This window comes from Nannobrachium achirus (assembly GCF_963921795.1).
Source record: "Nannobrachium achirus genome assembly, chromosome: 4".
Classification (NCBI taxonomy): domain Eukaryota; kingdom Metazoa; phylum Chordata; class Actinopteri; order Myctophiformes; family Myctophidae; genus Nannobrachium; species Nannobrachium achirus.
In genome coordinates this window covers 36,250,322-36,276,738 of record NC_137813.1, presented here as the reverse complement: position 1 = coordinate 36,276,738, position 26,417 = coordinate 36,250,322, and the positions used below count along the sequence as shown (strand labels likewise).

General features: G+C 43.5%; 2 protein-coding genes across 2 annotated transcripts; both read left to right on the top strand.

The window, feature by feature from the left end:
* Positions 1 to 3,014: 3,014 nt before the first annotated feature.
* LOC308282871 (thimet oligopeptidase-like) lies at positions 3,015 to 4,949 on the top strand (the record flags this gene model as incomplete). Its single annotated transcript, XM_080723258.1, has 1 exon — positions 3,015 to 4,949. One exon carries the CDS (start codon positions 3,015 to 3,017, stop codon positions 4,947 to 4,949), a length of 1,935 nt encoding a protein of 644 aa, XP_080579384.1.
* A 14,125-nt stretch (positions 4,950 to 19,074) lies between these two features.
* LOC308282870 (large ribosomal subunit protein uL3-like) lies at positions 19,075 to 25,876 on the top strand (the record flags this gene model as incomplete). Its single annotated transcript, XM_080723257.1, has 12 exons — positions 19,075 to 19,119; positions 21,110 to 21,302; positions 21,549 to 21,717; positions 22,347 to 22,386; positions 22,499 to 22,627; positions 22,852 to 23,038; positions 23,269 to 23,429; positions 23,516 to 23,617; positions 23,702 to 23,797; positions 24,490 to 24,609; positions 25,410 to 25,430; positions 25,742 to 25,876. 12 exons carry the CDS (start codon positions 19,075 to 19,077, stop codon positions 25,874 to 25,876), a joined length of 1,398 nt encoding a protein of 465 aa, XP_080579383.1.
* Positions 25,877 to 26,417: the final 541 nt, after the last annotated feature.

Sequence of the window (26,417 nt, the reverse complement as noted above, 5' to 3'; positions counted from 1 at the left end):
GGCTTATGGGAACTGACAAATCCTAGTAAGGAATTTATACGAAAATTTGAAAGCGGTGTCTCAGCAACTGATGAGGTGGTTGCTCTTTTGAGAGAACGTTTAGCTGAGGTGGGAACTGAGTTGGATCCAATGGCTGCAAACCCTGCAGTACCCAGAGAGGTTTCAGCCCAAAAAGAGGAGTCGGGAAAATTTGAGACACAAAGTGACTTTGACTTTGAGGCTGCAGAAGCTCAATACAGGTCCAGCAAAGATGGCTGCAACTGACCCATGTTTCTCCACCATGGAGAGTGCTGCAGGGTCTGGTTCCAGTCTGTGGCAGGAAGGACAGCCCAGCAGGGGACCGGATGCAGCTCCTGTTTAACTCTGGACTGTCACAGACAGACTTGGCCAGATGGATAACCACGCCCCCGGTAATCCGAACCGGCCCCCAACCATCGCGATTGGCTGGCTGTACGCCCTGGCTGTGTCCTGTATGTTCTGTTGCTGTCATATAGCGCTAGTATGTGTGGAGCCCTGGCCTAAGAACGCTACGCATGATATAATACTTGCTGGCTACAATGCTATAGTACTACCAGTAAGACTCCCTAATCGGGAGATAAGCGACCGCCAGGTCGCAGCGTGATTTTAGGCCAAAATGTGTAGAAGTGTGGAAAAATGTGTATGTAAAAATCGGCCTGATGGTGGCGCTATATGGGACAGATGCATGTTGATGAGATGAGTGTAGCCATACTGTGTACTGATTTGCGAAATCTGTAGGATCAGTGTCCAAAAATGTGTTTGAAAAAATCTGCCTGATGGTGGCGCTATATGGGACAGATCCATTTTGATGACATGGGTGTAGACATGCTGTGTAGCGATTTACGTGATTTTAGGGCAACATCTGTAGGAGTAGTGTCCAAAAATGTGTTTTAAAAAATCGGCCTGAAGGTGGCGCTAAATGGAACAGATCCATGTTGATGACATCTTTCACCGCTGTACGGTTTTGCGGAGCACGGCCGTAGCGCAGTACGGCGCTGTGCGGTCATAGCGATTTCGATAATTATAATGAATAAGCTTACAATAAACAACAAACAAGTTCACATGAACGACAATGATGTACAGTAACTAAGATATTCGATTGGTTAAATATATTTTAAATGGGCAGAATTACAATTAAAATACATGTTATGTTGACAGCCCAGCCTATAATAATAATTCCACAACTTCCTACCCAAGATGCACTGCACTTTCTCTCACACACACTAAAACTAAGCTCCAAACAGCCCAAAACAAACTAATTAGGGTCCTGCTTAACCTTTCCTATCAAACCCTAAACTCGCCTTCTGGGAGAAAGCCTGGTATTCGTTTACTAAACAGGTTGGCTAACCAACCGGAATCAGTTTTAACCCAGTTAGCATATGCGCAAAACTGGGTTAAAACTGATTCCGGTTGGCAGTTCTGGCCAAAGTGTAGTCCGTTTTGAATACAAAATGACGTAGGACGTCATCCGCTCCCGACCGAATCAAAAGCCCAAAATTGGAAGCGATCCCAGTCTAATCAAACCCTACTCACCAGTTAAGAGTGGGGTGGCTCAGAGTAGATGACAGCATCTTGCAACGGGCCTGGTGTACAAGATACACTACACCAGGGGTCTTCAACAGGGGGTCCGCGACCCTTAGGGGGTCCGCGGAGGTACTGCAGGGGGTCCGCGAAATTATTGCAAAAAAAAAAAAAGATTTCAAAAAATGTTTTTATTTTTTTTCACATTTATGTTAAAAAATTAATCATGATTCTATCCATTTTGAATAGCTTGAATACATGATTACTATGCAATTGACAGATTGTTGATATTATTGACATTGGTTCTCAGTTAATAAGTAGTAGACCTATGTTTAGAAATGGTAGTGGTACGGCCCACCCTGCTCGCTGTAACTTGTACATGTTTAAAATAAAAAATATGTCGTAGCCCCGACCCCCCCACCCTACGAGGTGGTAGGGGGTCCCTGCTCCATCTCCCCATCAGTTTGGGGGTCCCCGGCCTGAAAACGTTGAAGACCCCTGCACTACACCACTAAGATACCCATGTACCTGACAAAATAATTTAAAAACGTTAAGGATGTCAACACCAGAGGCAGCGCCACAGATCACGTTCAACCAAGGGACAAGTCAAACAAAGGGTCAAACTTGTTCTGCGATACCACCAAAATGTGGAATGCCTTACAGAAGGCCTTAAAGGAGTGTAGATCCCTAACATCCTTTAAAATTACCCTGAAAAAACACTTACAGGCGGCAGCTGCTTGTAACTGGTAAAAACAAACCTCGTCCAGCCCAGCCAGGATTGTGCACGCGAAGCGCACAGGGGGAAGACGACTTGGCCAAAATCCCCACTTTATGCCAATGCAGATCGAGAATTTCGCCTTGAAATTCCTTCCCTGGTCTTGGCCATATACGGAGCCTGACATGGGCGTGTCTGATTGACTTGACAACGGAAGTAGCCCACTCATCTTACAATAAATGCGAGAAATCTCTGTGAGTATATGTGTGTGTGTGTGTATGTAATCTGCGTATCTCGAGAACTGTTCATCCCACCGGCTTCAAATTTGGCACAGAGTGCAGTGCCTGGCCTCGACCGACCCGATACGCGGTTTTCTGGAACCGGCGCGAAAAGGTTTCGGAATCTCCGTATGCAGAGCTGATGTCTGACATCAGGCTGTTGCGGAAACCGGTGTGAGCGAGGCCAACGAGGAAGCAGCAAAAACTCCTTTTAGCTAACAAGGAGACATCTATGATGTCATCAATAGTAATATGACTTCATAAACTGGCTTGGGAGTAAAGGAAACCCCTTACTGTTACAATAAACAAGTAAAAGTAAATGTTGAAGTAAACGTTACTAAGTAAACGATGAAGTAAACATTACTAATTGATGAAGTAAACATTACTAAGTAAATGATGAAGTAGAGTTTACTAATTAAAGGATCAAGTAAACTTTACCAGCTGGAAAGAGTTTCCATGCTTTTAGCTATTACGGTTAACTAATGGGGGTTTACAGTGCATTTACAGCAGAGGTGGGTTTCAGCAGACAGATCCGGCAGATGTCTGACGAGCTCATCACCAAGACCAAGAAGGTGCTTGCCACCGTGGGGTCCCTGGACCTGGACAGTGTGACCTTCAACAACACTCTGAAGGCCCTTGCCGACATGGAAGCTGAGTACGCCGCACAGAGGAATACGTTGAACTTCCTCAGAAGTGTGTCTCCCAGTGTCAAGGAGAGGACCGCCAGCACAAAAGCATCTAAGAAGCTGTCTAAATTTGAGAAGACGTTCATGAGAATGACAATGACAATCTACAAAAGGATTCTTGCTCTGGGATTGAATGTGGATGAAGACAGTCTTAGTGCAGAGGATAAGAGATACATGGAGATGCTGGTTGGGAAAAGTATCAGAGAGATAAAATCTGAGATGGAAAGTATGAAGCGTTTAAGTAATTTAAGAAATCTAATAACCACAAAGGCGATTGCACCACGGTGGATTCGAATTCGTAGTCATGCTATAAAGGCTAAGAAATACAAGGGGGAACACCGAGCAGAACAAATTCCTCGTATGTGCAACAACGTCTTGGGGGAGTTGTTGGAGCGACATGCTCAACAGAGGGCTTTGCAGGGCTTTTACACCTTTGCTGACGACCTGAACACAAACATGAAGATGGCACATTCTGCCAAGATGGTCTCCATCTTCCTGGACGAGCTGGCCGATAAGCTGAAGCCACTGGGAGATAAGGAGAGAGTGAACCTCCTCAAACTAAAGGAGGTTGCGTGTCAGAAGAGAGGTCTGCCATTCAATGGAGAGCTGTATATGAGGGACCTGCCAGAATACATGGCCCAGGCTGTGAAGTACCAGTATGGAGTGGATGACGACCAGTTGAAGGAGTATTTTCCCTTGGAGGTTGTGACCCAGGGTATGATGGACATCTTCCAGGACCTGCTGGGTCTGTCCTTCAGCCTGGTGCACGGTGCCCCTGTGTGGCATCCCAATGTCACTCTGTACTGCGTCACCGACAGCTGCTCTGGACAGACAGTCGGACAGTTCTACCTTGACCTGTTCGAAAGAGAGGGAAAGAACATGGAAGCATGTGTCGCTGGAACTTGCTACTCACTGCAGCCCGGCTGTCTGCTGTCTGATGGGAGAAGACAGGTGGCTGTCGTTGCCATAGTGACAAAGTTCAGTAAACCCATGGCCGATGCCCCTTGCCTGCTGATCCACGATGATGTAATTACCTTATTCCATGAGTTTGGTCACGCCATGCACTACGTCTGTGCTCAGAATGACTACGCTGTGTTCAGTGCAGTCGACGTGGAGCTGGACTTTAGGGAGGCTCCGTCCCAGATGTTGGAGAACTGGGTTTGGGAGAAGGAACCGCTGCAGAGAATCTCAAAACACTACAAGACGGGAGCTCCGATTCCTGATGACCTGCTGGACAAACTCATAGAGTCTCGCCTCGCCAACATCGGTATGTGCACCCTGAAGAGGATAGTCTTGACTAAATTGAACCAGGCTCAGCCTGGGATAAGGAACCGCTGCAGAGATGAAATCAACCTGAAATCAAGAATTCCAAACGATCCAAACGTATACTTCAATAAAAGTATGTGTGAGGAATACGGCAGGCTCAGCAAGGAGATTCTGGGAGTTCCTGTTTCTCAAAGGAAAGATATAACAGCTAACACTTGGCGAGAACCTGGCTTTGATGTTGTGTATCACTACCTGTGGAGCGAGGTGTTGTCCATGGACATGTTTTACAGCCGTTTCAAACTGGAAGGAATCATGAACCCCAAGGTGGGTCTGGACTACAGGAACTGCATCCTGAAGCCTGGTGCCTCTAAGGACGCCGAGGAGATGCTGAAGAACTTCTTGGGTCGTGAACCCAATCAGGAAGCGTTCCTCCTGAGCAAAGGAATAATGGTTTTAAAAAGATAAGTCGGCAGGTTTCTAATGTGTTGCCAATTTTACTGTACTAATGGTCATTAGTCGGGGGGCGAGGGGCAGATGAGTAAGCCTGGCTATGTGAGGGGGTGGAGTTTAGCATAGATTTCATTACACAGAAAGCTGTCCGAAGTGAATTCATATAACAAAAAATAAAAGTAACTGTTGGAGGCATAAACATTATAAAAGATTCCACAACTTCATGGTATATTTACCGCAAAAGAATTACAAAGCTTGTAAGAGATTAGCTCTGGAGGTCTTGAGCCGGTCATGTCCTGCTGTCCCTTCAGAGCAGGGAGCGATGTGTGTGTGTGTGTGTGTGTGTGTGTGTGTGTGTGTGTGTGTGTGTGTGTGTGTGTGTGTGTGTGTGTGTGTGTGTGTGTGTGTGTGTGTGTGTGTGTGTGTGTGTGTGTGTGTGTGTGTGTGTGTGTGTGTGTGTGTGTGTGTGTGTGTGTGTGTGTGTGTCTTCAGAGCACGGAGTGATCTGTGTGTGTGTGTGTTTTGACAGAAAACAGCCAATCTACAAGCTCACAACGTGTCGCAGTGTGTGAGCTTGTATATCGGCTATGTGCGGGGACCACCGAGGGACCCCCGGAGAACTGTGGAGCCAAGTTGCACATCTTGAGCTTGTTATAACTTAGGCTATATCTGCTCTTTTCAACAGCTGCTGTAGGCTAAATCCGGAGTTAGCCTCTCCATGGGTTGAATCTAAGCTTCGACAGACCTCCGGGGGCATGGACACTGTTGCTAAAACTAAGAGGTAATCTAATTTTTATATTGGCCTACATAGATTTTGTAATGAAGGACATTCTATGTAGAGGCGACTTTGTTAAGCCCCTATCATAGTCGGCACCGCGGTGGTAAGCTTCATTACTCGCGGTGAAGAGCTATCCACCGCAAACCCTGACACATCTCTGTTTTTACTATCAGACAGATCGGCCCATCACCCCGTTCACTGATTGGTCGATCTAGACCAGTCAGTCACAGTGATAGGACTTTACCGTGACTGACTATCATGGCCTCCACTTATTTTCTCACTTTAGGTGGATAGCTTTACACCTAAATTTGCAGTGAATAGCTCTTCACCTTGGATTCTGATAGAGGCTTTACACTACTTTGCCTCTCGGAGGGGTGGGGAGGGGGGATCGGCAACAGACATTAAAACAATGTCTATTCAATGTTGGGCATTTCAACATGAAAAAACATTATCTATACTACATTGATTCAACAACATTTTTTCAATTGTTGAAATGGTAGCTGTAATTAAACTTTGAATCAACATAGCTTTTCCAACCTCAACCAAAAATAACCAATCTGACCAAAATCCAACATTGAATTAATGAATTTTGCTATCTGGGATAGTATCATATTTCTGATATACATAATCTGCCCTGTACCTAACCTGGTTCACACACTGTTATGAACTTGGGTTCCATTCCAGTGCCAGATTGAGATTGTGCTGGGTCACAATTAAACTGTTTTAACACTTTTCGCACATCAGTGTATTTATCAAACATTTAAAAATCTCATCAGTAGGCTACTTCAGTGGTTCTCAACCTTTTCAGGCTGCGCCCAAAATAATTGCGACCAAAGGTCGCATTATACCCTGAAAAACCTTATCGCTTGTCTGTCTGTCCGTCCGGCTGTACAAGTGATGTCAGTGTGACTCAGTACAGGAAGTGATGTCACATGATCGCACATGAGTTCTGGGCAAACCTGCCCAAGAACCTCCTAAACCTAGGGTTAGGTTTAGGAGGTGCGACCACCTTAACCTCAGTAAAACTATGCCTAACCCTAACCCTAACCTCACTGAAACTAACGCTGGTGAGTAACTAACCTGCTGACGGACCCAAGGCCCTGCTTGGCAGCCCATATATGGAGATTCCTAAATTGTCAATATTAAGGCAAGGACTCAGCAAGGACATATCAGAATGTCCTTTGCTGAGTCCCCAGCATTTATTAGCCAGGCCCCGGGTCCCAAGATACTCGGTGTGAAGTGCCTGGTCCAATTTAGCTCTGACTATTTCCTCCAGGTCCAGGTCCATGTCCGTGTTGGTGAGGCGAGACTTGACAAGTTTGTCCAGCAGGTCGTCAGGAATGGGAGCTCCCGTCTTGTAGTGTTTAGAGATTCTCTGCAGCGGTTCCTTCTCCCAAACCCAGTTCTCCAGCATCAAGGACGGGACCTCCACAAAGTCCAGCTCCACGTCGAATGCATTGAACACAGCGTAATCGACCTGAGCACAGAGGAAGTGCATGGCATGTCCAAACTCATGGAAGAAAGCTATTACAGCATTGTGTTCCAGCAGGCAGGGGGCACCGGCTGTGGGTTTGATGAGCCCAGTCACTATGGCAGCGACAGCCATCTGTCTTCTCCCATCAGACAGCAGACAGCCGGGCTGCAGCCCATGGCAATATGTCAATAGCTGCAAGTCCTTTCCCTCTCTTTGGAACAGGTCAAGGTAGAACTGTCCGAAAGTCTGTCGAGAGGAGCGGTCGGTGTCATGGTACAGAGTGACATCGGGATGCCACACAGGGGCGTTGTGCACCAGACTGAAGGACAGACCCAGCAGGTCGTGGCAGATGTCCATCAGCCCCTGGGTTACTACCTCCAGGGGAAAATACTCCTTCAACTTCTTCAACTGGTCATGATCCTCATACTGGTTCATCACCTGGGCTCCATAGTATGGCAGGTCCCATTGATACAGCTTTCTATTGAATGGCAGAGCTCTCTTCTGACACTCATCCTTCTGTAGGAGGTTCGCTCTCGTCTTGTCTCTCAGTGGCTTCAGCTTATGGACCAGATCGTCCAGGAAAATTGAGACATTCTTGGCAGACTTTGCCATGCTTGACTTAAGGACAAAGTCAGCATAGGTTCTGAAGTCCCATGAAGGGCTCGTCCATGAACATGAATTCAACAACGCCACATCAGCCAAGCTCTCTTCATGGTGCAAATTAATCGCTTCCCCGAGTATCCTACGTGTTTCAGGGACAAAGCATTTCTTCATGAAATGGTCGCAGTCCTCCAGTGTGACCTTCAGCTTGTCTCCATCTGCAACCAAGAAGTTCATGTCGTCCTTGGGAACACCTCCCAGTTCATCCCTGCTGAAGCTCAAACTTGTGCTATTGATCTTGTCTTGTTTCTTTTTGGAGAGACGATGGACTCCATTCCTTTTTTATGTTTTAAGGGGTATTTATCCAGGGCTATTTTCTCAAGCCATCTCTCCACGTATCTCTTATCCTCCGCGGTAAGACTGTCTTACAACTCCAACTTCAATCACAGAGCATGAATCCTCTTGTAGACGTCGTCCTTTGTCATGCTCATGACCTCTTCAAAATTAAGCAGCTTCTCACATGCCTCTCTGCTGGCGGCCCTCACCTCCTTACTAGGAGAAACAAACTCAAGGAAGCCCAACATGTTCTCCTGGACAGTGTACTCAGCTTCCATGTAGGCCAGGGCCTTCAGGGTGTTGCTGAAGGTGACACTGTCCAGGTTCAGGGAACCCACAGTATTGTACACCTCCTTAGTGTTTTGGGGATGAGCTCATCGGACATCTGGCTGATCTGTTCGGGGCTCAGATCCCAGCGCAGGCGGTTCTCCGTGCAAACCCGAGTGGTGCTGCTGAAATCCACCTCTCCCATTTGTTCGGGCAGCGTAGTCTGAGCTCTGTAAGTCTGTTTGGGTGTTACACCTTTGGTCAGAGGTAGATTGTAACACAAAGGGATTCCTGTGCACCCCCCCCTCTTTGTTTGGATCAAAAGGTGTGGAGGAATGGCTTCCAGAGGTCAGAACACTTATGAATGCTCTGGTTTGTCTTCTAAGAAAAGAAATGCAATGCAGTTCAGAGATCCCCCTTAAGATTGTCTGTGATGTCAATGTTGATTTCTGCTGTCAAGTGATGATGTAATATTGATGTCAAAGTCTTGCCCAATATGGAAGTGTGGCGGCTTGCTCACATGGGTGTCGTTAAAGGAGGCCTAGGAGGCCTCTTATATAGTGCTCATCTGTGTACAGTGTGACATCAGAACCCGTCATGCTGATGTCAGCAGCTAGACGTCTTTGCTGGTTCCATATATGGGCTTTCTCCATATATGGAGGTATCGTCCAGGTCCAAATATGGAGCTTAAGGTCAGACTTAGTGAGATAGCCTTCCGGACGAGTCAGGATATCTGGCCTTACAACCCAGATAACTCTGCGTTATACAGGGATCTTCAGATCCATTATCCATAAGCATGAGGGTTGATATCTCAGTTAAGTTCTTACCAGACACCACTGCGGCAGGTCCTAATCCTGGACAACCAATCCCTTTGAATAGTATTTCATATTATACAACAGGTAGTCAGGCTCTCAATGGAAAACAGGCTCTCCAACCGTGCATATAACGAGCACAGATGCACTGTCTCTCATCAAGTAAAGAAATCAGCTGCGTTGGTCACGAAAGACAGCAAGCGCTCCTCTCTCCCCACACTATGCTAGGCGGCTAGGTTTTCATGTGACGTTCAGGGACATAGTAGCTAAATGTGGCATTAAAAAATTACAAATTCCTACCGAATATCTTAATTACAATGAAATGAAGTTGACGTTTTTTTTAAAGGGCAGTTGTATAATCGCAATATTACACTCAAGGGTCTGCATATAACACGGTTATCCTGCACTCCAGCCCTACCTACGGAACTCTCCTGTCGTTCCTGCGGCAAGGCTGTCGTGCAGGACAACCGTGTTATATGCACACCCTCTTGTGTAATATTGCTTAATTATTACACAGCTTCGAGAAAGCCATTGTGCTGAGGTCTTACGTTCCTTTTATATGACTTGCTGTGATGTCTATGATGCAGAATAACTAGAATTACATATACTGTATGTATGGCACTACACTGCCCTACAAAGCCAGAGTGCAGTAGTTACTACGCTCAAGGTGAAAGTGAGAATTGGCTTTAAAAATGTTCAACTGGCCGGCCGAAATGGGTTATGACTATGAGCATGATATCATGATATCTGATATCGCTTTAATCGTTGTGGTTGTTATAGGCAACACACTAGTTGCCAACACACACAGTTCTCGGAACAGTCTGAGAAGTTTTTGCCAGCAAAGTGAACCTGATCTTTGTAAACTTTGACACAACAGAAAAGGTTACGTTTTTGGTCATGCTTCACACACTGTTGTCACTGTTGTCATAGCCTCGGAAACCCAGACTTTTACTGTTGTCATGCTTCATGTGACATCACAATATACTACGTATATAATATGAATGGTAAGACAGAATTCAGTTCCCTGTGGATTTATTGTGACAAGTATCAGTGCATCCACACTTGCAATTTCCCAGAATTGCAAGTGTGGTTGCTTCACTTGACATCACAATGTATAATATAAGTGGTTGCTATAGGCACACAATATTGTTCTCGGTCCAAGAATCTTTTGCCAGCTTTTGTTAACCTTTGCAAGACAGAAGCGTGAAGCTTTTGGTCATGCTTCACTTGACATAACAATATATAATCTAAATGATCTAAATGATGATAAGACTGATTAATTTCTCAGTAGACTCCTCGTGGCTCGCATCAGTGCAACCACACTTGCAATTTCCCAGAATTGCACCTTTCTACTTTAATTATTTACTACTAGTAAGACGCCTCAGGGCGACCTCGCCCTGGTCACAGCAATTCCTTGCCATCTGGCCAGTGATGTATATCGGACCAGTTACCCATATATGGAGATCCATGTACTAGTACACCCCTTTTATGCCCATACATGGAGATAGGGGCTTTATGGACATTCCCCATACGAAGTCCTGTTAGATATTGGCTTAATATTGATGACATCAGGCATCTCCATATATGGGCATAAAAGGGATTCTGTTTCCCATGACATCACAACAGAATAGTCTTCACTTTACATTAGGGCTCTTGATTGACAGCCAGCCCCATGGCCTCCCCTAAAGTAACAAGAAATCTTGTGAAATATAATATCGTCAACCAATGATCAAGGATGATGATACACGAAAGAAGAAGGGCTCTTGATAACACCTACTGATGATTTATAGATATTTAAGGAATGTTTTACAAAGCATATGTTAACCATGAACAAACAAGGTGGCCACATTAACAGACAGCCAAGGAGTGTGTGTGCAAAGTTTGGCATGGATTGGACCATGATGCCGGAGATAAGAGTAGGGCTATAGTCAACTTTTTATTGAAAAACCGACGCTAAAATAAAAATGTTTTGAAAATATTTTATAAAAAAGATTATGCTAAGTTTCTATTCACAAATGACCACAAAAAGCGTAAAATAATGATAAAATAATCATTTTGGCCATTGTCAGGCCAACTTTGTTTATATCCCTCTATTATTCTTTTATATAGATTGATAAGGGATGTAAACAAAGTATTTTGAGTATTTTTCCAGGGACATAGATGAGGAAATAATAGCAATAATACTTTTTCTTTTTTTCTTTTCTTTTTTTTGTAGGATACTCATGAATTTAACATATTCTTTTGCGAAGGTTAAAAGCCCAGAATAAAAAAAAATCCTTAATTTCTTTTTTCCCCACATACAATGAATGTGTATGATTCAATCATGGCATTTAATGTAGGTATCTGGGATGTTATCCATGAATTTATGCTGTTTAACAAGGATTTTATATGCATCAACCATTTACATTGAAGTATAACTTGTGTTGACTGTTTTCATCCGGGCTGTGTCCCTCTTGTGCTCTAAAGATACAGTATGCCTATGTCCTCACATGTTTAAAAGCATTCAACTCTGAAGTTTCACATGAACCAGATGTGAAGACATCGTACCAAAATGAAATTAAACCTTTACTATGACAATCCTAAAGAAATAAGAGTTGCCGTGGCCAAATGATTTTGAGAGGACAATTTATGGTATTTGAAGAAGTGTTTTCTTGGAATGTCTTATTTAGCTGACACTTCTTACAATTACAAGTACTTCATCTTTCTAGAAGGAAGTGAAAGTGTAGAATAATCTAAAAAGAATTCAAGCAGAAACGGAAATGAAAACAATGAAGAGTAATGAGGCAGTGTAAAAGGAAGTGGAGGAAAAAAGCAATGGAGCTGAGCTGACCAGAGTATCTGCATACCATGGACAAGAATATATTCATTGTCATGGTTATAAACTGTGCTGTTGAAGTACAGAAAACATCAGAAAGGATGGCAGCCGGCCTGAATGTGCCCCTCCTGCTCATGTGGGCAGCAATCAGCTGGTTGAAGCTGAACACTGAATTTACGCTGTGCTGTGTGGACCGTCAAACTGGTCTTATTAATTTATTGTTCAGGTGATGCAGATCATGTGGTGATCTAGATCAGTGGTTCTCAACCTTTTCAGGCAGTGACCCCCAAAATAATAATATTTCAACTGGGGACCCCCCACCCCGACAAGCTCTTGGAATTGTAGGAGTTGGCATTACATTAGTTTGACTCCATCTGTTCCATTGTGAAAAATAGCAAATCTCATGCTCACCATGCCTTGCGTTGTAAGCATGTAGATCTGCTATTTTCTAAATTTCTGCCTCTAATATGGCATTTTGGCCAATGTTTGACGGTTACAAAGAAATGTGCAGATATTAGGTGAGATGAGATATACTTTATTAATCCCATACAAACACTGTTTTCATCAGAATTATTAACCAAAAATACAAATGACTATATGCACTATTATTTTGTGGCGTGAATATAGAAATGCAAACAAATTGAACTAATGAATGGAGATGTGTCAGGAAGTGATGTCGGCCAAGATCTGAGATGAAACTGTGCCACAGGTTTAGAAGTCAAAGACAAATGCATGTTACACAAAATGTAACAATACAAATATCACAGTGTAACATCAGCTAACAATTTCCCTAATTCATTTGAACACATTGGAAGGAAGAATGTCCTTCGATTTGTGTTCAAATTCATTCTCGACATTGTACCTACAGAAGCAAGCAGCAGAAGCAGTGTTTAAATTCAAACAAACATAATATGGTGGCTATTAATTGGCAGTGTAAAAACAACAACAACATTGAACCTGATAAAATGATCGTGCCCTTTTAGAACCCAAAGGGTGGTTTCAAGTAACACATGCAGCATCTCTAGTGCAATTTGTCTCAAGCCCTGAGTGCAAGCTTAGTGCAATTTAAGAGTATCCCAACCTACATTTAAAATGTCCCCTGGGGAAAATAAATAATCTATTCATAATTCCCAAAACTACATTGCATATGCAAATTATGTGCAGTAGTCTTCACACAAGCAGAGCTCGTTTCTTGTTGAAGAAGAATTGCTGCCAGTTGTCCCAGCTGAGTTGTGTGTTCTGTGTGCAAGTCCCATCCTTGTTGCAGGTATGGCCAGTAGGACAGCAATGCTTCATGTCACTGCAGCACACCGCCTGGTGAACGAGATAGAGGAAAGAAGGACATGGCAGTTGTTATGGATCTGAATATTCAAATACGGCTCCTTCAGAAGGGAATATTTAAATTACATGCTGATATGGTGTCTTTCTACTACTGTAGATACTACTACAGTTTGATTACTATCATGGTGGAAACGTGCAAGGATAACGTATGCAAGACAATTGTGGGTTCACTGTAAGCTAGTCCCTGCAAAACTTCTCAATATCCTTTTGTAGTTGTTTTGTTTTTCACTTGTGCTTGTTTTCCTGTCTATAAAATGTGCTATAAATGTAGGCCTACTGTATGTCATACATTCGGAGACGGACAACAGCCCCACTTAGTGGTGGATGTCCTGCAGCATGTCTCTCTGTCTTTGCAGGTGGACTGACCCTCGCATTGGACAACCCTCCCTAAGTCATAAAACTCGGGTAGGGGTTTAGGCTGCGACAGTGATGCTAGCCCATAAACCCGGGTTGATGGCACTCTCTCTAGCTGTAGCACGGTGGCTTTCAGACAGGATGCTGAGCCCAGGTTGCAGCTGTAGCCTTGTGGACAGCAGTGCTCCATATCTGGGCAGCATACAGCCTGAAGGAAGACAAGATACAGGATGTTACTGTTAAAGAATAGGCCATTTATACTGCATGTGTCCTGGGTTAATCCATGGCAATATTGCAGTTTGTGTACTGCGGGCTGATGAAATCTTTGCCTCTGTCTCTCTCACTTTCTTTCTTTTGCCCGTGACACACACACACACACACACACACACACACACACACACACACACACACACACACACACACACACACACACACACACACACACACACACACACACACACACACACACACACACACACACACACACACACACACACACACACACACACACACACACACACACTTCAATTCAAATGGCTTTATTGGCATGAGAAAACATACCGGTACGTTTACATCACCAAAGCAGACACACACTCACCTCGTGCAGAGGGCAGCAGCCCCACTGTCCTGTGGAGAGCCTGCAACAAGTGGTGTGTTTAGGGCATGAATTCTGGACATCACACTCCACAGAGTTGGGAACAGCTACTAACAGCCCGGCTGTTAGTAGCTGGGAGTTTGTTGTACCATGGAATCACCACTTCCCCTTTGTAACACATGGCTCTTATTCGGATCACAAGAGTAGCCTTTGGGGCAGCAATGGATTCAATCTTTATAGCATATTGCCTATGGAGAAGTGAGAGAAGAAGCATTCAAATTGACTTCAGTCTTATGTCTTAATAACTAGTGCTACTAGCAGTAGCCAAATCACTGCAGCAGCGCTCTTAGACGGACATTTACATGCAGTTTGTGACTCTCTACTACGAACACGTTTGGAGTAGTTGCTGGCGGGAGGTGATTTGCTGCCCGTCCATCTATCGTCAAGCAGAGACGCTTTAGTTTTTTCCCCCCTTTGTCAGTCTTTCAGGGGCAGGCAAGAGCTCACTTGGGCAGGCCTCACTTGCCTCTATGGTGGCTACGCTTCTGCGTAAGAATATAGCGACCTTAAGCAACGCTACGGCAACGGCAGATGACAACTGTAACCGGAAATGATCCGCGCTCGATAGATAAACCTGCCGTCGCCGCAGTCATCTCTACTACGACAGAAGGTCCCTGCACTTAGCGCCTACTTTGTCTGCTGCATGTACGCGTCGCCATGGGAACCAAAGCGTTCAGTGAAAGGGGTGGGAACTGGGAACCCGTCGCAGCTGAGGCTTTGCTTAACCATTTTGACCGCTACGGCGATTACGTCATAGCAGCCGTAGTCCGCCTGGCGTTTCCGTCCTGAAAATTATCGAGCTTAAAGTCGCTATTATCTTCAACGGAGGATCCACCCCTGTTCCCCAAATGTACTGGGTTTGGGTTGGGTTTACTTCAGTTGGTAAGTTTTGTACACTCTCAGTGTTTAATTAACAGCAAGATTTGATTTTACTGTGTGCTAATGTCCTATGTGAGACCGCTATGAAACCGGATTGATAAACTCTCTGCCTCTATCAAACACAGAGCCAGACATTTATTATGCTTCACATACTCATGGTTCAATCAAATGAGACCATGATAACCTTGCATTTCTGGGTTTTAACACTCCCTATTGTAGTTAGACAGGCAATGGGAATGGGGAAGTCTATAGGAGGGTGCGTGTACATGTATACTGTATATTAATACAGACTCTTACACACAATGCACGCTACCAGAGCCTAGGTGACCGCTAGGCCAATTGTACGTGCCAGATATATTCTGTTTGTCACACGATGTCCGTCCTGTGTGCATTTGGTCGTAGCTTGTGCAATGCGGCACTAATTCCTAGCATGTTACGCATTTCACATATACGTTTTGTTTTTAATGAACAAAATCAATAGCCAAAAACAATCAATTGAAACATTTTGCTAACTATTTGATTAATTCCAAACCTTTTCCAGGTACTTTAAAAACATTTCCAGGAATTTCATATGACCATGAGAATGTTTGAATAACTTAATTTGGCACACCTACAGTATAGCGTAGGTGTCAGTACTGTCAGTACTGGAAATAGGCAATTGGCCTCAATGAGGCTCTCTAACAAGAAGCAAACAGTTGGGAAACACTGCTCCCTGGTGTACAGACTTTGTAAAATGTGCAGCTACACAAAGTGGAGGGTAGGATTGTTCAAATCAATACTAAATAAGGTGTGTGTGTGTGTGTGTGTGTGTGTGTGTGTGTGTGTGTGTGTGTGTGTGTGTGTGTGTGTGTGTGTGTGTGTGTGTGTGTGTGTGTGTGTGTGTGTGTGTGTGTGTGTGTGTGTGTGTGTGTGTGTGTGTGTACGTGTGCCCTCTCACCTGGCTCTGTACACATAGAAGCAGTAGATGTGGAAGGTGAGCATGTCTGACAGCAGCGACAGGGCAAAGGTCAGACCCAGGCATGCCAACAGGCCCACGTAACACAGGATTCCCTCTATGAACGGAGACATCAGGACTTGGAGGCCATGGATGAGAAAGAACAAGGACGAGTGAGAAACTGACTGTATCAAATATGATGGTACAGAGCCACTTCCCCGACCCTATTGCCAGACAGTTTGTTTATTTTTGGACCACGATTCTTATACGAGGTGATTTTAAGATGACCCAATGTTATTCTCCGTAGATTAATTACTTCGGGGAACCAGGGGATGAACGAGTGACGCCAGGACTTCTCTAATCTAGGACTACAGATGTTGACAAAAACAATGGCGATATCATACTGAATTGTGTGTGTGTGTGTGTGCATTGGTCGTGTCACGTGGGTTAAGCGATGTGTGTTCGACGTCAGTACATGACCGTCCAGGTGTATCACCAATGCAACACTATGTGTGTGTGTGTGTGTGTGTGTGTGTGTGTATGTGTGTGTGTGTGTGTGTGTGTGTGCGCGTGTGCGTGTGCGTGTGTGTGTGTGTGTGTGGTGGGACTCACTGATCCAGAGGTAGATGTGGTAGAGGCAGAAGCGTCCCAATACCTGGTCCAGAGCTCTGTTCATCTTCAATCCCGCCTGCGCTCCCATCAGCCACTGCAGCAGCTCCTCTAGCTCCTTGGCCATGCGAGAAACACATGCACAGGGTTGGAACAGGAATGTCTATCCCAGAATAGGGACGCTAGGATTCATGTGGTTAAAGCTTCAGTCCAAATTTCACCGTTACAGAACTCAGAGGGGTCCAAGCTTTCATGTGACCCCCAAAAATGTACAGCCCAACTTCCGGGAAGAATGTGTCCGTGGCAAAGACTTGTCCTTGTCCGTGGCAAATATTCGATTTTCTGTTTTACACACCATTATAATATTCTTATTTAGTCTAGTGATCAAACATTTTATTTGCTAGGATCACCATAACTCTGAGAGTGTACAAATGGACCCAACGGTTCCATTTGTATGCTCTCAGAGTTACAGCTCGTTATGTGTTTCTGGTAATATTATTGTGCACTCATTTTGTATGTCAATGATGGCAAAAATTGAATGTTGACTAAAGCGAGCATGGTGATGACCCCTGACACTCCCACCCACCCACACACCCACCCACCCACACCCACCCACCCACCCACCCACACACACACACACACACACACACACACACACACACAGACAGACAGACAGACAGACAGACAGACAGACAGACAGACAGACAGACAGACAGACAGACAGACAGACAGACAGACAGACAGACAGACGTACGTCAGCGATGATGGGTACCAGTGTGTTGGCCAGCATGGTGATGCGGTTCTGTCTGTAGAGCCAGGAGATGAGCAGGAGGCCCAGAGCTATGTCCACTATGAAGGACACCAGGATGTTGGCTTTCCTATTGGACACACGTACGTACGCACACACGCACGCACACACACACACACACACACACACACACACACACACATCACCGGAAAATCGGTTATTTATCCACCTGTTTCCATGAGAATTTACTGTTGCATTATCTGTAGGACAGTTAACAGCAGACATAAAAGCTCACGTCGCGTCACAGATGCAACCGTTGTGAGCTTGTAGATCACACTCGGCTGCAACCCCGGAAGCTGCCGCACACCTTCTGCGCAATGCACGATGGGATGTTGGAAAGTTGTGGATAGCAGGTGACAACCGTTGTGCGATTAAGCATAAATTTGTTTTAGGTTGGAAATGGAACCTTTAGTTGATGACCATTCCTGCTCCTTGTCGCACAGATTAAGGGGTCAGGAGGCCTAATAACAAGGGATCTAATATCTAGTAATAGTAAATTTACACCCATTGATTCCGGAATCAATGGGGGTACATTTATTGTAATCAAAGTATTGTCTTTGTAATGCGACAAAAACTACAAAATATTATTGAACTCAAGGTGAACTACTCCTTTAACAGCAATTTTACTCTTGAGAGCATTAAGTGAATCATTTTACGCTCTCAAGAGTTGCAGATCTATAAGGGTCCATTCATTGGTTACCAACTCTCCATCATTTAGCTGAGGACCACCTGGAACCCCCTCAAGGACCACTGGTGGTCCCTGGAAAACTGGTTGAACTGGTCCATACAGTATGTCAATATATCCTCTTACATTAACCATCATGATAACTGATTATTATTATTAAAAATAATTAACCACCAGCCCTATTATAAATGTCGGCCATTTGAAAATAGCCAATCAAGCTCACAACTGCTGATAGAGATTTTTATACATTTGAAAACTTGAAATGGGTCATTCTGAATAATGAGTAGCCTACTTTTGGTACTTTAAGTAGGCCTACATATTGATGCCAATACTTTTGTACATTTCTAATATGGGACTTGCACGTGTAACAGAGTAGGCCTATATTTCTACATTGCAGTATTGATAGTTTTACTAGTATAAGTAAAACATGCGAGTAGTTTTTCTTCCACCACTTTAGCACCCGCAGGTGCGTGTGAGTGCAGTGGTAATGAGTAAATGTAGCTACAGTACTTACAAGGGATTTCTCAGAATATGGACGCTATAGGCTCAACATGTGTGGAGGACCCCCTGTAGTAACTCTGAGGACCCTCTGTTGACGACCCTTGCATTAGGCCTATAATGTTGCATTGATATCACTAAATGTGTATTGTGTAGGCTACTTTGGACAGGTGGAAAGGGAAACTTCAGCTAAACATTACTTTACCTTCATATCATCAACATCGATCTGTCCCATTTCCCATATTCCCTCCTGATTGCGTACGATTGCCTTCTAAAATGTGTGTAATGCGACGTGATGGTCCAGTGGATCAGACAACCTCTGAGTCTCTCGCCCAAAATCGTGCATTGCCTGACTCATTGGCTTTCCGTACATATAATACGAAAGGAGTTGATGGGACGTTCGCGAACGAATCGAGTCTTTTGAACGGCTCTTAGAAATGAACGATGGGATCCGGTTCGCATTAGCTGGGAGCCGTTCCTTTCTGATGAACAGTGGTGTAAAAAGTACTTAAATACTGCAATGTTGAAATACTCTGCCATAGGTAGCAGTTCGGAATTCAAAATTTAAAGTAGGCTACTTGTATTGGTATCAAAATGTCCTTAAAGCACCAATAGTAGAAAGTACTCATTATACAGAATGTCCCACCCCACAGTTTTCCAATGAATAAAAAGTAGAAAAATCATTTGAAAATAGCAGAGCTTGTAGATCGTCTATTTTCAAGTTGCAGAAATGTATAGGCCTACATAGCAGAAATGTATAGGGTTTAAGTAGCCTAATTTGTAACCATATGCTAATAGAAATCTACAAAGTAACTAAAATGAGCCAGTCTTTTGAACAGCTCTTTGAAAATTACGAATCCCAGAGATCCAGCTCACTTCAAAGAACAATAAATCCCATAGTCCATGCTTTGGGAAGATACCAAGTTAGCAGACAGGGGGAACCTAATATAGATGTTGATTAAAACAAGTATGAAAACAACAATACAAACTAGACATTTCTGAAAAGCAACATTTAAGTAGAATTAATTAAAGTGCTTTTACTTGTAGTGGAGTATATTTTGACCAGGAGGAGCGTTTGTACTTTTACCTGAATACTTCACTTCACTACACACCTCTGCTGCACTCTCTCTCTCTGTGTACTGCCAAATACGTCTCCCTAGTACTTCCTGTCCCTTTCCTGTTGTGACCTGAAAGACAATGGTATGTTAGGGTACACACAGCCTCATAATCCATCACCATCTAATTAAATCCTATAAGATTAGCTCTAATTGATCGATTAAATCATTGATTAAATGATTGAACTTAATGATTTTGCCCCATGGGCTGTTCAAATATGATGTTAAAAGCTGCTTTTCTCTAGATAGCTAGCTGCTAGCATGAATGGAGCATGGCTGCTAAGCTTGTAGGCCTACTACTGTACAGTACATTTCCTATGCAAACTTCTAATTAAGTATGCAATCAATCAAATGTAAACCTAATGTTTACATGTAGGTTTTATGATACTAATTACATGTTAGTGCAAAATTATAAGCTTTCATAAACCAAGCTTTGTAATGTTTCCATAACTTTATTGTATTCTAACAAAAAAAAAAAGCTTTTCCTTTTTAATTTAACTACACCTATTAGGCCTAGCCTACAGTTTATTACAAGTAATCCAACTACTATTACTTATTCTCTAATTAGATTTACATAAGATAAATTGCAAAGGAAAAAAAAAACAATGATGTGGGCATTGCAAAGAGACTGTTCTCCTTGAGATGAGTTACTAACAAATAATTTAATAGTCTATCCTTAACGTTCCTTTTGATGGCATAGAAAGCCCTTCTCGCCTTTTATCCCTCCTAATACGTGAGGGGGCAGTTTATTTTTTATTTCATTTATTTTTAATAATTCTTAATTGTATTTAATTGTTTCAATTTTCCCAAAGAATTATTAAAAATAAAAAAGTTATGGAAAAAGAAAACACAGCCTGCTCACGTATTAGGAGGGAGGAGAGTCACCAGAAAAAATAATGGTTGTTTTAAATGGTGGCTAAAATGGAGTTTGAAGTTACAATGGGTTTACTTTGTATGGGGAGGTGTCCTGCAGGAGGAGGGCCTGATAACATTTACATCAAATATCTAAATATTGAATGAAGCAAATTAAAAACTGGTCAGGGTGTTCATAAAAGCCTGATTAGACGATAAAATGACCAAACATTTCTTTTTTTTTTTTTTTTTTGAAAGTGGAAACAGTGACTACACTGCAGTATTGTTACTTTTACTCAAGTAAAACATTTTAGTATTTACCACCACTGTTTGTGACTAACAACTGGTCTTGTCCTCTCACAGTCCCACCGTAAATTTTCGGCTCCAAGACACGGCTCCCTGGGCTTTCTGCCCCGGAAGAGGTGCAAGGTTCACCGTGGAAAGGTCAAGAGATTCCCCAAGGATGATCCCAGCAAGCCTGTCCACCTGACTGCCTTCCTTGGCTACAAGGCTGGCATGACCCACATTGTCCGTGAGGTCGACAGACCTGGCTCAAGTGAGTGCAGGACCAATGGGTCCTCCAGCTTCTACTTTAAACATGATGCAGTAAATGAGAGTTAATTAATGAATACCTGAGAGGTAACTGAAGTTATATATTTAACATGAACTTTCTCGACGGGCGGACAGAATGGGTTGGTAGCCCTTGCTGAATGTCGAGTACTGAGTGCGGTCTATCTCAAGAGTTGAGGATGCATTTCACAAGCCAAGAAGTGTATTTGACTGTACTTTTGTGACTTAACAGAGATGAACAAGAAGGAGGTGGTTGAGGCCGTGACCATAGTGGAGACGCCTCCCATGATCGTAGTTGGTCTTGTTGGCTACGCTAAGACCCCCCGTGGCCTGCGCCCCTTAAAGACCATTTACGCTGCGCACATCAGTGACGAGTGCAAGCGCCGCTTCTATAAGAACTGGTGAGTAATTGTTTGCATAATTGATTAAAAATGAGTGCTGTTCAACGATTAAATATTTTAATCGCGATTAATCGCATGATTTAGCTAGTTAATCGCATGATTAATCACAAATAAGTCATCAGCTTTTATCAGTTCACAATGTAACTTAGAGGGATATCTTTCAGCTCTTTTGTGGCCCTATTAACTTGGGAGTGGAAAAATATGCTGGCTTTATGCGAAAGTATGTTAATTCAAAATCAATTAAAAACCCAAATAAATCATAATGGTATTGCATTTAACAGACTGTAGCTGATTGGTAAAAGGATCTGCTAAATTTATTTAATCTAATTACTGTCGTGTCCACCTTTGCTTTATTTTATATCAGGGATGGACCATTTTAGTTAATTACTTGTTGAGACAATTAGAGATATTAATACAATATTTAAATTGGCACTTTATAAATGTGTAGATATACCCTGCCTGTATATGTATGTTGGTTTGTTCACTGTTGTTGAGTGAGAAAACAATATTGCACATTTTAACTAAGCTAATCATTAGTAATGTTGAGCAACAGTGTCCAAAGGCAAAATGGCTATAATATATAAATATGCATTTAATTGCGATTAAAATAATTAATTGCGACATAACAGTGAGTTAATCGCGAGCAAGGAGCCAAGCAAAGGAGGAAGGGTGAACAGCTGTGCATTGTGTTCTTCCTCTGGCCCACTGTGGTTATGAAGGACCTGTGCCAAACTGTGCTGATCTCTTGTATACTGCGGTCGCGTTGCATGCTCACAGGTAGTCCAAGAAGAAGGCCTTCACCAAATACTGCAAGAAGTGGCAGGATGAGGACGGGAAGAAGCAGCTGGAGAAGGACTTCAATTCCATGAAGAAGTACTGCCAGGTCATCCGTATCCTGGCCCACACTCAGGTCTGTATATTAGATATATTGCCTTAAATCCTATATTTGATCGATTACCTTAAATCCTATTCTCCCCTTGTGTGTATGTGATGAGACCACGGAAACTGCATCAGGCATGATGCTCGAACCGCATGAGGAGACAAATCCGCTGCCTTCCTTCCACAAGCTCTTGAATTTGGATGTCTGTCATTTTATGGGCATTCTTTGCGTTTACTGTGTTTTTATCATTGCAGATGCGCCTGCTGCCACATAGGCAGAAGAAGTCTCACCTGATGGAGATTCAGCTCAACGGTGGCTCCATCGCTGACAAAGTTGATTGGGCCCATGAGAAGTTGGAGCAGGCCGTGCCAATCAATACGGTCTTCACCCAGGATGAGATGATTGATGTCATTGGCGTCACCAAGGGTCATGGAAACAAAGGTATGTCATGATATAATTATCCTTGGTGTAATCTGATAACAGGGTATTTCGCAGCACTCCTTCATGCCTTCTAGGGCTGCATGATTCTAACTAAAATGGCACACATTTGAGATTATCATTCTTTATTTTCAATGACCATTTATTGAACTCTTTACAAACATGGTAACTTTCAAGTGCTTGACTAAAATGTAAGTTTTCAATACCGAATGTTTCCCCCTTCTGCTGTGTAGGTGTGACCAGCCGTTGGCACACGAAGAAGATGCCTCGCAAGACCCATCGTGGTCTGCGCAAGGTGGCCTGTATCGGTGCCTGGCATCCTGCTCGTGTGGCCTTCTCTGTGGCCCGTGCTGGTCAGAAGGGCTACCACCACCGCACGGAAATAAACAAGAAGGTGAGTGACGCCGTTTGTCAGTGTTTCATTTAGTTAAAATGGCATTTATGTGAGTTGTAGGTATTAACTATCTCTCTTCTTTGTAGATCTACAGAATCGGCCAGGGGTACCACAACAAGGATGGAAAGCTGGTTAAGAACAATGCCTCTACGGAGTATGATCTTTCAAATAAGAGCATCAACCCAATGGTGAGTGCATTAGTGTGTCAGCAATTATGTAGCATTCCTGTTTTATACTGTTTCAGTATAATAATTATTTTCTTTTGTCTCTAGGGAGGCTTTGTCCATTATGGAGAGGTCACCAATGACTTCCTAATGTTGAAGGGCTGTGTCATCGGGACCAAAAAGAGGGTTCTCACTCTGCGCAAGGTGAGATCAGATGCAAGCACATTTTGACTGCACAGTTTTCATCTGCTTTAACTTAAAGGCTTGAGCGTGGACATCTGAGCAGCCACTTTACTAACATTTTGCCCCTGAAGTGTTCCTGCAGTCCATCCATGCATTTGTTTAATTAAATCATGGCATGGCCAGTACTGTTTCATATTGTATCATATTTCTGATTTACGTGACCTGCACTGTACGTAACCTGGTTCACGCTCCATTATGAACTTGGGTTCCATTCCAGTGCTAGATTGAGATCCAGTGAGGCAGGGGAACAGTGCCCTTTTGTGCTAGTTCCCTGTTCACTCTCTGGGAACAAAACCACTTGACCAGCTCGTCAACTGTAGGAATGGCAGAAATCTGTTACTTCTAGGTTTGGTGCACTCAATGGCAGAAATATTAGAATCGTGTTCATGACCCCCATTTTTACCTCTCTATGGCACGTCTTGCTGAATTACTGTTCAATTAATCCCCAGGTTTAGTGAATCAAATGACTATTGCATTTTATTTCAGTCCCACTTTAAATTCTACATATCTCAAGCACAACTTGAATGTTTAAACTTTGGACTGCTGGTTCTTGGAGACTCTTGATGCAGACACCTGGAGTATCCTAAATTGTTAACTACCCTTTGGCCTGAACTACGAGTCTTCATGCTGTTTCTTTTTACCCCCCTATTCAGTCTCTGCTGGTGCAGACAAGCCGCCGGGCTCTGGAGAAGATCGACATAAAGTTCATTGACACCGCCTCCAAATTTGGTCATGGCCGCTTCCAGACAGCAGAGGAGAAGAAGGCATTTATGGTAAGACTTGCACATTTATTGCACCGCATCATGCTTTCAAGATCTCATGACTAGTTTCCCCTGCATAGTACCAGTAAGACTCCCTAATCGGGAGATAAGCGACCGTAGGTCACTTATCTCCACAAATAGGGCAAAAATGAGTTTTTCCAAAATCTTCCTGATCCATGTTGATGACATGAGTGTAGACATACTGTGTAGTGATTTTCCAGCTGTCCCGGTCGCTCCTAGCCGGAGTTACGGCATTGTATGTGAGCTGCAGTGTAGGGGGTCCTCCATATGAACTAAATAAAAAGAAAATAAACAAAAATAAAAAATAAAACAATTCACAGGAGGCAGGCAGTGAAATTTGCTTCTGGGTGGTCCACCACTTTTGCATCTGTTCTGGAGCACCAGGAGTCGGTGGTCCCCGGGAATTCCCTGTGAGCAGCCCCGTTGGGGTGGTCATTTGGTCAGTTTAGCACATTTGGTCATTTTTTACATCTGGGGGTCCCCCAGGGACCTGGGGGTCCCTGGAGCTCCGGGGGTCCTTGCTGTAGTTTGGCAGGTAAGGAGTGTGTGTGCAAAATTTGGCATGGATCGGGGCAACGGTTGCGGAGATATGAGCAGGGCAAGAGTGTGACGTGTGACTGACGGACTGACTGACTGACTAACGGACTGACGGACTGACTGACTGACTGACGGACAGCCTGTGGAGGTTTTGGTAGTAAATGCGACCTACGGTCGCAACTAGCATATTGTTTTTAATTTACGCTAAAAGGTCTGCACACTTCCTGATTTTTGATCTTTTTCTTTCTCTACAGGGACCACTGAAGAAGAAGGAGGTGAGAAGGTTTTAATGTTCTTTTCTTTTTCTTTTTTTATGTTTAAAAATTTGCTTCTGGGTGGTCCTCAATAGGTGAATAAATTAACTATTGAATTTTATTTCAGTATCCGACTTAAACTAAATTTTACGCATCTGAAGCATATCTTTTTATGTTTAAACTCTGGACCGCTGTTTTTATTTCTTTCGTCTTTTTTTTTTTTTTTACTCGAGTGCAGTAACCCAGAGGATCTTAAATTGTGAACTACCCTTAGCCTGAACTATTGAGTCTTCATGGGGGTAAATATATTCTCTTTTCACCCCCCTTTTCAGCCTCCGCCTCCACCTCTTCCTCCTCGACCTCCTCGACCTCCTCGACCTCCCTCGACCTCCTCCTCCTCGACCTTCTCGACCTCCTCCTCCTCGACCTCCTCGACCTCGACCTCCGAGGAAGAGGGCCAATGTTGACGACAACGGGAACAGGGCTCCGCCTAATACCCCTGTGAACACAACCAAAAAGGAGAACCGCTTTCCCAAACCTCCCACTCCTCCTCCTGAGGACCGCGTTACCAAATAGTGGGAGGGAGGGTTGACAGGGTTCATAATCAGGAGTTGGGAAGGGTCTCCATGTCTGCCATGTCTTTAATAAAATACACGTAATTCCTCACAAAGTCTTGGTGTATGTTTAAAATGTGTTTCTAGGTGGTCCTGGAACAACATATTTTGAGATGGGGGGGGGGGGGGGGGTCCTTGACATGAAAAAGTTTGCTGATTTAGAAGGATTTAGATCAGAAGACTTAGAATCAGTCTAAAACTATTCAAGGACAAATGTTCACGATTTTTCAAAAATAGATCTACAAGCTTGTTTGCTTAATAGTTAAATCATAACTTGTTTTAAGTAGAACCCCTTTAATGTGTTAAGTGGTTCTAATCTAAAGTGATATCTAGATTTGCATTCTGGCTTAAATGGCTTTTAAATGATGGTTCCACCATAATTCATAGTTATTGC